This window comes from Rana temporaria, chromosome 1 (genome assembly GCF_905171775.1).
Source record: "Rana temporaria chromosome 1, aRanTem1.1, whole genome shotgun sequence".
NCBI classification, from domain to species: Eukaryota; Metazoa; Chordata; class Amphibia; order Anura; family Ranidae; genus Rana; species Rana temporaria.
This window is the reverse complement of record NC_053489.1, coordinates 395,493,291-395,509,001: the sequence shown is the minus strand read 5'-3', so window position 1 is coordinate 395,509,001 and position 15,711 is coordinate 395,493,291. Positions and strand designations below refer to the sequence as shown.

General features: G+C 39.6%; 1 protein-coding gene across 3 annotated transcripts in view; it reads right to left on the bottom strand.

Moving 5' to 3' along the window:
* SSBP4 (single stranded DNA binding protein 4) overlaps positions 1 to 9,315 on the bottom strand; it is a 613,000-nt gene extending 603,685 nt beyond the window's left edge. Inside the window, exon 1 of one of the 3 annotated variants that reach the window (XM_040322775.1) lies at positions 9,103 to 9,315. In XM_040322775.1, the coding sequence (XP_040178709.1) occupies positions 9,103 to 9,158 (56 nt within the window). In that variant the 5' untranslated portion in view covers positions 9,159 to 9,315. The remainder of the gene's footprint in view (positions 1 to 9,102) is intronic. The other 2 variants (XM_040322767.1, XM_040322783.1) reach the window with 2 other exon arrangements.
* Between the last annotated feature and the right edge of the window lie 6,396 nt (positions 9,316 to 15,711).

Below are 15,711 nucleotides of genomic sequence, written 5' to 3'. Positions count from 1 at the left end.
ATAGTTTCCATTCCCTGTTGCCTAAGCAGGCATACTTTTGCTAGCATAAAATAATAGGTAGGTACAACGTATTATTTAGAGCTATTTACTGCCATCATTTATGAATTCATGAATTTAGTCAGTGACTAGAAATGTTGGTGCCATGGTTTTGCACTTTCTGTATTTTGGTTGAATGATAACGTCACAAAGTTTGTTAAATAATGTTTTTATAAAAGTTAAGGTAAATTCTCTTTTTGGGTAATCATAATTGGTTTCAAAGTTTAAAGAAAGGCTCTTATCGTCCCTTTTCGATGTTCGATGTGAGCTTTTTGTTGGAAATTCCGACCGTGTGTAGGCTCCATCGGACAAGAAAAAATTGACAGCTGGTTCTCAATTTTTTCCGACAGCAAACATTCTTTTCGGGAATTCTGATTGTCTGTATGCAATTACGACGCAGAAAAATCCTACGCATGCTCAGAATCATTGAACTTCATTTTTCTCGGCTCGTCGTAGTGTTGTACGTCACCGCGTTCTTGACATTCGTAATTTCCGACAACATTTGTCTTCCACAAGTAAAAGCACCTCCCTTACTACACTGAAACATTAGCTAGATACACAGTTTGATCACCCCTGATGTTAACCCCTTCCCTGCCAGTGTTAGTACAGTGACAGTGCATATTTTTAGCACTGATCACTGTAATGATGTCACTGGTCCCCAAAAAAGTGTCAAAAGTATCAGTTAGGTGTCCGATTTGTCCGCCGTAATATCACAGTCCTGCTATAAGTTGCTGATCGCTGCCATTCCTAAGAAAAAAAAATTAAAGATGCTATAACTTTTGTGCAAACTTATCAATATATGCTTATTGTTTTTTTTTGTTTACCAATAATACTGTATGTAGCAGTATATATATATTGGCTTAAATTGATGAAGAAATTTGATTTTTTACATTTTCTCATTGGATGTTTTTTAGAGCAGATAGTAAAAAATATATATTTTTTTAAATTTGTCAGTCATTTTTTTTGTTTATAGCACAAAAAATAAAAACCGCAGAGGTGATAAAAAACCACCAAAAGAAAGCTATAGTTGTGGGGAAAAAAAGGACATACATTTTTTTTTGGGCACAGTGTCGTAAGACTGCGCAATTGTAAGTTAAAATAACGCAGTGCCGTATGGCTAAAAATGCCCTGGTCAGTAAGGGGGGCTGACCAGGGGGGACCAGGTGATGGGTTTGGGATTAAATCCTGCAGATTAAACAGAGGTCCTGGTGACACATGGACAGGAAGTAAGATACAATCTTCCCAATAAGTGTATAGGTGTCTTTATAATATCTTCATCAAAGACCTGGCCAGAGGACAGGAATTACGGAAATATTACCTATTTTTTCTTTGTAGAGTGGAGTCTTAAAGCTTAGAGCTAACAGTTATCACCAGGATAAAACACCACACAAATTGCACACATAACGAAAAAAATAATCAGATACTACTCATTGTCTGGACATTTGTCAGCAGTCATTTTTTTAAATACATATTCTCAATTGTGTTAAGAATAAAGGATAAATACAAAGTCATCACTTAAAATAATACATAGAAGTTTCTACCTGCTAAGCACAGCTTGCTTTGTATAGATTTTTGTTTTTATAAACAGTGCCATCCAGTGGTCACTTTACTCAAAGTATATTTTTTATAATACAGGGTTTGTCATTGTCAAATAGTGTTCAGGGATATGACTATCATGGACTATTATTATTATTATTATTATTATTATTATTTATTTTTCTACTTAATTTAAATTGTGAGTGATGTGTTAATCTTAAACTGCTATCCACACTGCTCTGTAAAAACTACAGAGAATCTCCCAGCTCTAGATTATGTATCAATCCAGAAGTGTAACATTTTGTAACATTTTTTTTGTGCTAATTCTATAATGTGTTCAAATTAATAATACCATTTAATCCACAAAAATCACAGGTGTTGGCCTGGAATAGGGATGCAATTGAGAGTTCTGACCGCACTCTAACCATCTGATCCTGGTCAGTGATTTAAAAAGTAAAGAAGCAAGAGACAGACAAAGCAATTACCATTGTTAAGCTTTCGATACACTGATCGATTTGGGGACTAGCAGAACTTTGATCAGTGTGTTAGCTCCTCTTCTCGGCATAAATCGATTGTTTAAAGAATTCTGTTGAAAGGACATGTTGGAAAATTTTGGCTTCAGCCACTGTTAAGTGTATCTTGTGTTTTGAATTCTATTTATTCACTTTATAAATGATCAGTGTATCTTGTAAGCAGTGGGTATCCCGATGGTGTTGATTTCTCCATCCACCTTAGCCCTATACACACGATCGGTTTGTCCGATGAAAACGGACCGATAGACTGTTTTCATCGGACAAACCAATCGTGTGTGGGCAACATCGGTTTGTTTTCCATCGGTGAAAAAAAATAGAACTTTTCCTATGGATAGCAAAACGATAGAAAAAAACGATCGTCTGTGTGGAAGTCCATCGGTCAAAAATCCATGCATGCTCAGAATCAAGTCGACGCATGCTCGGAAGCATTGAACTTCATTTTTCTCAGCACGTCGTAGTGTTTTACGTCACCGCGTTTTGGCACGGTCGGATTTTTGACCGATGGTGTGTAGGCAAGACTCATAAAAGTCAGCTTCATCGGATATCCGACAAAAAAATCCATTGGACTAGATTCCATCAGATATCCGATCGTGTGTACGAGGCTTCTTTTAGAAAGATCAGCTATGTAATTCCCCATACTTCTCTTAGTATAGCTTTTATATAAGGAGTACTTGCCAAACTTGCTTATTTTCCACTGCTGGGTGCTTAGTTTTGTATGCTGCATGGTATATAGTGATATTTGGAGGACATATGTATACAGATCAACAAATCTTCCTAAGGTACACTATAATGATGTCCCCTGTGTAAGAAACACCTCCACTCCATCAACAGAAGTGCAGTAAAGGCTGTGGTTACAGGCTAATGTGCATTAGCTGTCCAGTCAGTGCATAGAGGTGGAGGATTACTGCACTTCTGGTGATGGAGTGGAGGTGGAGATTATTGTAGAGTACAGCTGGGTTCACACTAAGGCTGGGTTCACACTACTACACTACTTTCATCCTACTTTGCTCTGCTACATTGGTCCTACATTTATCCTACATTGGTCCTACATCCATCCTACTTTCATGAACAGAATACTACTTTGGTCCGACTTCAATGATATTCAATGGGCCTGAAGTAGGATCAATGTAGGACCAAAAGTAGTACAGGGAGCATTTTCAAAGTCGGACGGACTTGTGTAGGACGCTACAAGACGCTCTCATAGGGAAACATTGAACACAAAGCAAAGTAGGATGAAAGTAGTGTAGTAGTGTGAACCCAGCCTTATGCAATGCCAGACATTGCATGTGATTCGCACTGCATCGCTGTCCACATCACATGCCATGTGTGTGCGATGCAAATTCAGCCATACAAATTTGTATGGCTGAAATCGCATTTGCGCCAAAATGGTGCAGGACCCTTGTTTTGGTCCGCACTGGATTCTACGGTTTGAATTGCATTCTGCAAACTGATTTTGGAGTGTCATTAACTTTCTATTGGCACCTGCAGCAGTTTTCAGAGAGCAGTGTGACCTGCCTGCGAGTTAGATGCAACAAACCCGCAAAGGAATCGCACTGGTTTCTGAATCGCACCAGTGTGAACCTAGCCTACCTCAGGAAGATTTGTTGATGTGGATTTGGGGACTTTATGACTTGTTGGACATTTATTGAGCACCAGAACTTTAGGATTCCTATGTTTGCACACTAAATGGTTTTTGTATATATCAGTACACCTTTACTGATTGATGCACTTTAATGATTTAATAATTGATGTCACTTCATAGTTTCAGATTTATTAATTATATTTGTGTATTTATTTAATTCACTTGCATGTTTTGATATTTTTTGTGTAAGGTTGGTGTGTTACCTTTTTGTGCAAGTTGCTGTTTCCTCAGAACATTCACTTATATTTTTACATTTGATAACTGTATAAAGCCCAACTCTGGATTGTCACAACAAGTACATTAAAATTGTTCTAAACTGCATTGAATCTGCAGGACGAAACAGAAAATGTGTAAATACTCTAGTGGAAAAACTCAGCTGTCGATTCTGGGTCACATTATATTGGCCTGTAGATGTCACTATTTACCAGTATTACATGTAGAATACTTTCTATGCTCTGTACAAGTTAGTTCCTGTTCCTGTTTTGACATACTCAGAAGCCTGCAAGTTTATTATGGATGCCTGATTTTGTTAATAAAGTGCTCTACATCTATTCTGCCTTCCAGACTGCTAATAATAGTATTTTTCTGCAGTCTCCTCATCTGATCGGCATCACTGTAATCTTATTTCACAGGATCTCTGCTATTACATTTGTTAACCAGGAAAGACCCCACTGTGCCCCAATCGGATGTTACTAGGACATGATTTTTGCCGAATTTTCCTGTTTAATAAGAGTGATCGTGGATGCAGTATATTTAGAAGAATAATAGCAGTAAGCAGGACTTTTAGCCATAGGGGAAGTCAGGGAAGTCATAAAGTCAGGAAAAGTCATGCCCTAGTAATAAAGTATTAATGTGAATCTAAGTCATAGTGGGTCACAGAAAAGCATGTTTGCTAATAGGGGTAATATAGGGCATATTTTGGTGCCTGCTCTTAGGCAGGATTTTTAAAAGGTAAAATAGGATAGAGGTTTACTTTAACTCAGGGGTGACCAACCAGTGGCCCGCGGAGCCCTCTGATGTGGCCCGCGACCTCCTGCTCTGGAATGGTGGGTTGGCAAGCCCAGATCGCAGGTTGCCGACCCGCCATACCACAACATCAGTGTTGTGCATGAAGCTAGTGGTAGAGGAAGAAAGCGGCTGCAGAGCAGAGCCCCATGAGCCGATGCTTCCTCTACAGCGCCGGCTTTTGCCACAAGTGGAGTCTATGGCAAAGTTCAACTAACCCGCAGGATAGACACAGGTGCACTACGCTGCACCTGCAGTGTAGGTAACCCGCAGCACATCAGTGTGAAAGCAGTCTTGGACCCTTTTCACATTATCAGCCCGACCAAATGGGACCCTCAATTCACCTCTATAGAGCGACAGATGTCTGTTTACACCTGCCTACCTCCAAACCGAAAAACAGAAGGGAATTTGTCCCCATTTAATTGGGCGGATCGGAGGGCCTATAGAGTAGCCGTGACCTGTCATCTGCTTGCTCCACTCATTGTGGCCCACGACTGGTTACCAAGTTGCTTAAGTGGCCCTCGCTCTTCAAAAGGTTGGGCACCTTCCATTCTAACCATAGAATGGAAAGTATGTAACTGAAAGGGTTCAGTAAATGCAGTGGAAGCACTAAACTAAATATTAACAACTGCCCCAATAAATAAAACATAAATAAATTCTACCCTTGTTAGATAATGTCTGCAGAAAAAAATCATATCTATGATTATGCATCATGAATTGAATGGAATAGTCATGTAGTCATTAATTTAAAGTGTAACCCCAGCTTTGTTGAGAAAAACTAAAAACCCCTCTAGGTGAACCATATACATTGCAATGCCTTTTAGCAAGCTTTTCTACAGATTTCTGCCTTTCTCTGTTTTTAAGAAAGTGCAGATTTTTCTTTTCAAACTGATTTATACGGGACCAGCCTTCACCTTGGCAAAGTCAGTGTTCCATTGAGAAAAGCTGCAGTGTTTGCATCCCTTTTGAAGAGGAAAGGCCTTAGGGCCCCTTCACACTTATGTGATGCATTATTGCAATGCATGGAGATGTGCATTACATGTGTTAGTGTGTTGGGGCGCCATATATTTTTAATAGCACCCAACAGCACTAAGACTGCACTGCAGCGCCTAGTACTACATACTACTGTGTATTTTGTTGAGCTGCTTTGTAAAAAAAAAAAAAAAAAAAAAGCATAGGTGCATTGGTTAATGCAATACATAATATATGCATTACATAACATGAACTTCAGAACTGGTCAGCACATAGATGACCTAGTCCTATGTTTACATGTTACAGCTCTGTATTTTATCCCCTGCATCTGTCCCTACAATAGGGATGGTATATGAGGAGGTGTACTCTCTGTTGTGCTGCTCATTATTCAACGTTAGCCACCATGACTAATTCCCTGCCTCTCAGTGTGCCAAGTGGAGATGGGGGAAGTGACACTATATAAAGACATAGCATTCACTGCAAGCCACCATGACAAAGATTCTGCTCCCTCTATCCCAACTGGAGATTGGATAAGTGACATGATAGCATGCCTTAGCATGTACACACAGGATTCTTACAAAAAAATGATTTTAAATTATCAGTTTAATAAAAAAATGAACTACAAAATGAAGCCTTTTCAAGTAAACAAGCTCTAAATGGAAAGACAACTATACAGCAAACGTTGGATCACTGCATAGACATTTATAGAGTAGTGTAAGCAATGATGCAAGTGTACAGGATACAGTGTACAATCCCTTAACAGTTCGCTCACAGTTTAGTGATGAAGAGACGGAGCAGTTCAACTTTCTTAGTTTAAGTTACCTCTCATTGTTGTTACTTACATTCATTGAACCACCAAACTATATGCTACCAAATCACTAACCTGATCATTGGTTATGATAACTGGGTAGCATGGAGGTATGGAAAGAAGTGATAAAAAGTCCAAGACATAGCCTGCAGAGATTTTCAGGTATGTTAAAATAAATTCAGTTTTTTGTGTAAAGATCATTCCCCTTTTCCATAGAATAGGAAACTATCTTTTTCGGCTTACAAACAATAAAGATATCACCACTGAATCAATGATAAAGAAAAGATGATGCAAGTGTGCAGTGAGAAGTACAAACTCTGGGGGAGCACCGATCTATTCTTTGAATGAACCATGGTTCTACTTCTGTACGGTCAGTTTGTGTCTCAGCAATGATAATTATTTTACTGCATAAATAATTACTCTATTGATCAATACATACATTAAAATAATATCTGTCTTGTATTAGAATCCTAAAGCTGCTTGTACTTACAAGCAGTCGTTGGAGGAGTTCTGTAAATACAAACTATGCATTGCACTGAGAGTTGATAAAAACTGCACAAGCCTATCTGAATAACAGGCAAACCAACAGGGTAAGACAAATAGGTGTAGCTGTTTTTTTTCCTTCCTCTGGATCAACTGTGGGTATGGAGTTGGGTGTATGGGATTGTACTGTGTTTTTTATTTTGTTTGTTTATTTTTTTTGTGGTTGAACTGGATGGACTTGTGTCTTTTTTCAACCTGACTAACTATGTAACTATCATAGTGGTCATCCCCAAGCCAGGTGTATGGAAATAAACAGGATCCATCACTTGACTATAGAGGACCAGATAATATATGTGTAAATATTAATGACAAATACACTACCACACAATACAAATTTTTTGACAGAGTGGACAAGCAACAAAGTTCAACAAGAATGAAACATTGGATCAAACTTTTTACTATATATAAATCATCACCCACTTTAATGGCCAAGCTGTAGGTGGTTAAAGCATATAACTAAACAGAACTTACAAAGTTATCAGTCTAGGTTAAGCGAAGACTTACAATTAAAACGAATATGCAGTACCAAAATCCACTAAGAGTTAAAAACTTGAAACTGTATTTAAAAAGAACACGATGCTCATCACAGATACAATGAAATAATAATTTCATTTAATTCTCTCTTGAGATAACCCCACGGCTGCAATAGTGTAGTAAATCCAAGTATACAGCCAAGCTTACACTAGGAGATTAAGTAAACATATTAAACACTGATGGATCAATGTCTTTTAAAGAGTTCTGGGTTCTATACATGGAAATAAAGCAGCTAAAGGACTGAACAGTACAATAGTTTAGCAGGTCATTGTTACAGCTGGCTCTGAGAGCATCCCTCACTGTGCTATAAGTGCTAGAAAGTAGTTTGGGGGTGGGAGAAGCATCCTGTTGCAAAGTGGAAGACATCAACTTTAACAGACAAGAAGAGTTGGGCAGTTTAAAGCTTTTTGATTTTAAAAACCTTAAGGCAGCCTACCCTAATACAATATCTCCAATAGGTAGGTGAACTTGGCATAGTATCATCCAATGAAAAGAAACAAAAATCAGGAGGGAAATTTGAAATAATGAAATCAGCAATTCGACTTCATTATCATTCAAATAGATGCATTCTCTCTAACAAAGAAATGGACACGTTCACGTTCATTTGCATACAAGCAATGGATTTTATAAGATGAATAATATAAACACTAAAAGGTAGCCCTGTAAATTGCCAGCTTGCTTAAATAAACTTTACATTCTATTTAAAACTTTTTTTTGCATTACAGATGCTATACGACAATGTGATTAGATAGCTGCTAATCATAATAGTAATAATAATAATGATGATGAATACCTTGGCACTAAGATGAGGAAGAGACATGTACAAAACAAAGTAAAGTAACGTAAAGTACGTGGTCATTGGATTATTAGAAAACTGCAATAAAATGTATTATCTAGCACAGCTGTTTTACTTAGAACTAAATATGCTGGAAGATGGGAATGTTGTCTTTAGGTGAAGAAAGTTGCCTGCACTGAAGTGTACAACAAAGCACCGCACTCCCAGGAAACACATCTATAGAGAGTTCACATCACATACACAATGATAACGGAGCCCAGATACATCTCATGCACTGAAAAAGATCACTTGGAGCAATCATGTTCCATCAACAAAGCACCAGTCCTCCTCCTGTACTGAGGATCCCGTGATAATAACAATAAGGCAAGGCACACATCTCCCAGGGTGACAAACACATTCACATGCTACTTTGTTTCCTCTCTACAGGGACATGTGGGACAGTAGCAGTAAGTTGTAACCTTCTCCCAGCATGGGATAAAAAAAAAAAAAAAAGTTACAGCACTGACATCTAGATCCCTGTGTCCAGGGTAGGACAAGCATTACCAGAGCATGAGGAGCATACATGGCTTATCTAGAGCCCCCTCACCTCCATCCCCCTGCACTTTATTTGTAAGCTCCCATTCATCTTTCTTGCAAGGAGCATAGAAATAAAGCAGAGAGGTATATGCAGTGAACATTACAATGGATTTGCACTTACTTTTCCCTTGCCTGGCTATCAGAGGGGACAGTGGATCCTTTCCCTTTGGCATACATGCTTGTTTCAGACTTTTCCTACTCAACACCTGTCAAAGGAAGCAGCCAGCAATGCTCTCTCTATCTCCATAGCTACCCCTTCAGTTTTTTACATCCCTGAAGCATTGGCCACAAATCACGCACATTTTCTAATGGGGGATCTTGAAACAGCCAGAGCTTTTTTTTTTTTTTTTTTTTTTTTTTTTTCAGCTGTTCCAGGAATGGTTCATCCCTCCCACCCTGATGACATTGTGTGTGTGTGTGTGTGTGTGTGTGTGTGTGTGTGCGTGCGCGCGTGTGTATTTTTTTTTTTTTACTCTTAAAAGAGCAATGCCAATGCAGAATGCATAAGGCAAGAAGGTTTATATTTATATTTATTTAAGTAAATGAGTAAACATTTTATTTCTAAAACAGTAAAACAAATATATATGCATAAGTAATATTAAAACATATATTTTTTAAATTAGTATTCATAATTTTAAAAAAAATTACGTTTTTTTTCTTATATAAAATGTTTACTTTGATTCGTTTTGGATTTGTGTTTTTTTTTTTTTTTTAATAATTATTTACACCAAATTAATTCAGATATCATTATAAAAATAACCAAATAAAAAATATTAAGTTGTCATTAGATTGTATGCAACAGGGCTAGTTTTAAAACTATGTTATTGCTTTTTTTTTTTTTTTTTTTATAACAGAACATACAGTTTAACACATTACAGGCTCTCCTCAGTTAACAACCAGGTTCCATTTCAATGACCAGGTCGTTAAATGAATTGGTCGTTAAACAAGGAGCCACAAGTACCATATTTATCGGCGTATACCGCGCACTTTTTTGCCCTGAAAATCAGGGCAAAATCGTGGGTGCGCGGTATACGCCGATACCCGCTTTCCCGCGCCGAGTTTTGAATACTGCGCCGACATATACCGAGCGCAGTACACTCGGGTATAGTCGGGCAGTCTCGGCTCCTTCCGCGCTCGCGTCCTGGACGTACAGGACGTCAGCGCGAGAGTTGCCGAGCATTGCCGACAATACACGAGTGTACTGCGATCTGTATATGTCGGCGCAGTATTCAAACTCGGCGCGGGAAACGAGCGGGGAGGACGCGAGGACGCCGCAGAAGGACGCCGGACCCAACGAGGAGGACACCCGAAGCCGCAGATGGACGCCGGACCCGACAAAGAGGACACCCGAAGCCGCAGAAGGACGCCGGACCCGACGAAGAGGACACCCGAAGCCGCAGAAGGACGCCGGATCCGACGAGGCCGCCGATGGACGCTGCGCAAGACACCAAAACTGTAAGTACAAAAAAAACTTTTTTCCACAGGATTCGGGGCAACTTTAAGGGTGCGCGGTATACGCGGGAGCACGTTATACCGCGATAAATACGGTAATCAATATTTTAAGCATTCTTAACTACTGCACTGTACTGTGAAAAAAGGTCTAAACACAAAACTCCAGCTCAATAATGTTGTTTTAATTTGCATAAGTACATAACACAAACAAAAATTCTGTACTGTACTGTATAATACAATGATGTATATCGGTTCATTAGGGTGGGAAGAGCGGGTCGTAAGTCTGAGTGGTCCTTAAAGAGGTAAGTCGTTAAACAAGGAGTATCTTTAGTTAAAGTATAAGTAAAACCCCCCTATCGTTTGCAGCCATCTTTGCCTCTGTTTAATCTACAACTGCCATGATGCTGCGCATGTGATCAGTTATTAAACCAATAGATGGTTTGACAGTTTGGTTGAAAGCACAAACAATTGGAGTGTTACATTTCTGGGACGTGACAGAAATTAAACTGTTTTATGGATGGGTTTACTTCCGCTTTAAATATGGAATACTTTAAATGTTCTTTATTGAATTTTTTTGATTTACCGTATTTATCAGCGTATAACATGCACTTGTTATATGCCAATATCTGTTTTTTTTTACCAACAGGGAGGCGGGGATTGGATGGTCCCCATCGGGTTCCACCCACTGAGAGGGTGTCAGGCCGACCAACCTTTCCTGGCCCTGGGACAGCGATGCCATACTTTAATAACTGTAGAAAACATTACTATCAGCCCTTTCTCATAAAACGCTCCTCCTGTGTCCCTCTCAATATTAATAGAAGCCTCTAATCCAGGGGTGTCAAACTCAATTTCATTGTGGCCGCACCAGCATTATGATTGTCTTCAAAAGGGCCAGTTGTATCTGTAAGATTAGATGTCCAGTGCATCTCCTCCCCTTACATTAGATGTCAAGAGCCACCCCACCATCAGAAGTTCAGTCCCTCACTCTCCCTTACATCACAGTGCACCCCCCTTTATATATGCTGCTGCTGGGAAGAAGATGGATGCATTGCTTGAAAGCAGAAAGTAAGGGTCTGGAGGAGGACCAGAGGAGGGTTGGAGCTCTCCTGCAGCTGCAGGGGAGGTGCGAGGGGCACATGAAATGGCCTGGAGGGCCTTTGTGTTTTACACCTGTGCTCTAATACCTCAAGTAAGGACGCTCGTTCTCATTCTCCTCCTCCCACTCCACCTCCTCCTTGAGTGTAGCTTTTGATTGGAGGAGGAGACCATCAATGAAAAAGCAGAGGAGAGGCACATGACCGTGTCCATGAGTAATAGCGCTAATTGAGGTATATGGAAGCTTTGATTTGCAATGAGAGTGACACAGGAGGTGTGTAGAAGGGGCTGACAGTGATATTTTCTATACTTTAGAGTATGCTGGCAATGCTGTTCCAGGAGACTGGTGGTCTCCTGGGTGTCCAGAGGATGCGGAAGGGGGCTTTATAATGAAAGGGTGCTGTGTACTGTGCAGGAAAAGGGGGCTGTGTACTGTGCAGAGAAAGGGGTGTGCAGGGTTCCTGTGTGCTGTGCAGGGGGTCCGTGTGCTGTGCAGGGGATCTTGGAAGTTTTTTTACTGAAACTTCCATCTTATAATTAGGATGCGTGTTATACGCCTGTGCGTGTTATATACTGATAAATACTGTTTTTTTTTATTTAGGACATACTGGGGCTAGAGAAAAATTCCAACAATTCAGCTTACTTTGTTTTTCTGGCAAATCAAAGATGACACCTGATGTGCTAGTATGGATGACACCTCTAATTTAGCTGCGCAGGTCACATGACCTGCCTGGTCCTGAATCTTCTATATTCTTTCCTGCACAGGAGGAGAGTGCTTTGGGGGTCCACATTGCTGCTTGGGTGGCCAACAGGTATAGGAACATATCCAAAAGGGATACTGTTGAAGGACAGACTGTAAACTTAAATTAGCAAAATAATGCAAAATATATATATATATATATATATATATATATATATATATATATATATATATATATATATATATATATATATATATATTAAAAAAAAAATATGTGAAAGAGTGGGAGGGAACATTTGGATGGGGGTTAAGCTTGGCCAGAGATGGGCTTTTGATTTATTCAAGAGTCATAGGGCTAGATTCACATAGATTAGCGGATCTATGTGATTTACGATCCGCCGGCGCACTTTTGCGAGGCTAGTGCAGTATTCACAAAGCACTTACCTCCAAACTTGCGCCGGCGGATCGTAACTCCCCCGGCGGAATTCAAATTCCGCGGCTAGGGGGAGTGTACAATTCAAATCAGGCGCGTTCCCGCGCCGATTTAACTGCGCATGCGCCGCCGGCGATATTTCCCAGTGCGCATGCTCCAAATGACGTCGCTAGGACGTCATTGTTTTCGGCGACAACGTAAATTCCGGCCATCCGTATTCCCGACCGACTTACGCAAATGACGTAAAAATTTGAAACTCGGCGCGGGAACGACGGCCATACCCCTTTATAGCAGACATTAGCTACCCCTCATATAGCAGGGGTAACTATCCGCCGGAAAAAGCCGAACGCAAACGACATAAAAAAAAAAGCGACGGGCGGGCGTTCGTTTCTGAATCGGCGTATCTCCTCATTTGCATATTCATCGCGAGTAAAACACGAAACGCCATAACATTCAATCCTAAAGCCTTGTATGCACAGGTTGAATGTCAGGAAACATCGGGCGTTTCAATGAAAAACGGCCGACGTTTGGCCCGTGTGAATGATCGCCAACTTCTGTTTGACGTGTATGGTAGAAAACTAGTGGACGACTGGCTCTTGATTAGCCCCCTTAGTCAATGGCTGAGACCACTGACCGTGGTGTTCTGGCGGGGGAGGGCTGAAGATTCCTGACTGATAAATGAATGTGATCAAACAGCGGGGATAGTGTTAAAAATAAAAAATAAACAGCATTAGGTTCCCCCCTAAAATTCAAACCAGGCACTTCAGGTCTGGTATAGATTTTAAGGGGAACCCAATAAAAAACAGCATGGAGTCCCCTCAAATACCCCACCAGACACTTCAAGTTCAGTATTGATTTGTGAGGAACCTTAGGCAAAAAAAACATAAAAATCAAAAACACACCTAAAAATCTATACCAGAACCTTACCTGACTATGCAGCCAAGATGGCCAGGAAAGTGAGAGGATAAGCTTTTGCCCCCCCCTCTCCCCAAACCATACCAGTCCACATGGGTATGGTAACTTGCCAAGGGAGATTCCCTGGCAAAGCACATTGTCCCCATGATGATAAGGACAATGGCCTCTTCCCTACAACCCTTGCAAAGTGGGGTTATGGGGCTCTGCAGGCAGGGGGCTTTTGGACATCTGGAAGCCCCTGTTAAAAATAAGGAGGCCCCCAGATACCACCCCCCCTTCTCCCATGTGAATGAGTAATGGGTACATAGTTCCCCATACTCATTCACAAAAAAAGTTCTTTATTTAAAAAAAAGGCCCACTATGTACATTCATCATCAATTGTGTCGCCCAGTGATGCAAGTCCACGTCAAAAATGCCCAGACATGCTTGATTCTGTTGCTGTCATTCAGATGATCCCTGCCACTAAACTAAACAAGGGATAGGGATCATCTGAATGACATCTCCAGGTCCCCGCCGCTAAAGTAAACAAAGGGTTTGGGTCATCCAGTGATATTGTTGACAAAATATGGTCATGTCCGTATTTGGACAGTGATGTCACATGGTGACCCTGCTTCTTTGTTTACTTTAGCAGCTGGGATTTGGAAATGTCATTCAGGTAACCTCCTGCACTTTGTTTAGTTACGGTTACGTGACAAAACAAAACATATTTTATTATTCTTGCTGTATGCAAATCATCTGGTGCACTAAATGTCACTAGTGCACCACATTTGTGAGAATTGTAACCCTTTTTAATAAATTATGAAAACCTAGATACTGCACCATGATGGTCTCCCCATTTTTTTCCATGGATTTGGGGTAATGGGAGTTACCATATATCACACTAGAGAGTCTGAAGATACTTGTGGATTTATACCCAGTATTGGGACAAGCGTCATTGGACCTTACCATTGTGTATGTCTAATCATGAGGTAAGAGGCCAGAGTGTGAGGTGGTGGTACACTGTGGTGCTAGATATTGTTCGGAGCACTCTCTTCATGCACGATTTAATTGAAAGGTCTTGGAGCACTGTATTTATGCAAGATTGATTCTGCATATTTCACTTTGAGAATATATGCACAAAGGACACTACTGTGATATTGTATTCACCTTTTTTCTCATTTAATTACTTCACATATTTTTATGGAGTATTTGTGTTGTAATTTGCATTAGTGTGTACTGTATGTTTACATTTTTCATATCTTATTTGTAGAATGTTTTTATTTTTCACCTTTTAGTTGATTTATTTATGTAATTCGATATGGTTGTGGTTGCGCTGCTTTTTTTTTTAGTTTTTTTCATTTTCATTGGTGATTGAACACACCTCAATTCCAGGCTGCACCACATGTAATTGCAATCATTTGGGTAAGTGTGGGGGTATTTATTGGTTTTCTAACACATACTATAATTTCTGACTATTTTGGTTTCTTTTCTTTGGTTTATAGATTTTATGTATGTGCATGTACTCTATGTAAGAACAACTGTTATCCTTATTTTTAACCAATTGTATACATCTCAAAATATACCTGAATGTGTCATTGCAAATGGTAGTGTTTTTCAATGTGAAACAATAGTTTGAAATATTCAGAATATTCAATATAATGTCCTTTAATGTAGAAAACATGTTAAAAAAAATAAAAAATACATTTGTACAAATACGTGTATAGCTTTTCACTGTTTTGCAAGCTAAGGGAGTGATAAAAACCATACATTTTGACTGAACAGTAGAAATGTCTGTGTTTGGTAAAATTATTTTAATGAATGACTCCAAATGGTGACCATGCAATATTCCTATGTTATACTCAACTGTTATATTTAAACATTACAGCATACCTGTGTGAAAATTGGCTTCTCCTTGAGTTGTTCCTAAAGCGTGCAAAGTATCATTATTATTAGAGGGGCATGAGGTTAATCTAAGGGCAGGAACTGATGTGAATGGCTCTGTGTACTGTGCAAACCCTGCAGAAGATGTCAACTCTTTTTATCAATTAATAAAATATGTAATTATCTCTTGTAGTCTAACAAAATAGAATGTAACTGTGATGTCTAGTTTCCTCCTTCATGCTAAATATCTTAAAATTCTATTAACTTAATTTAAT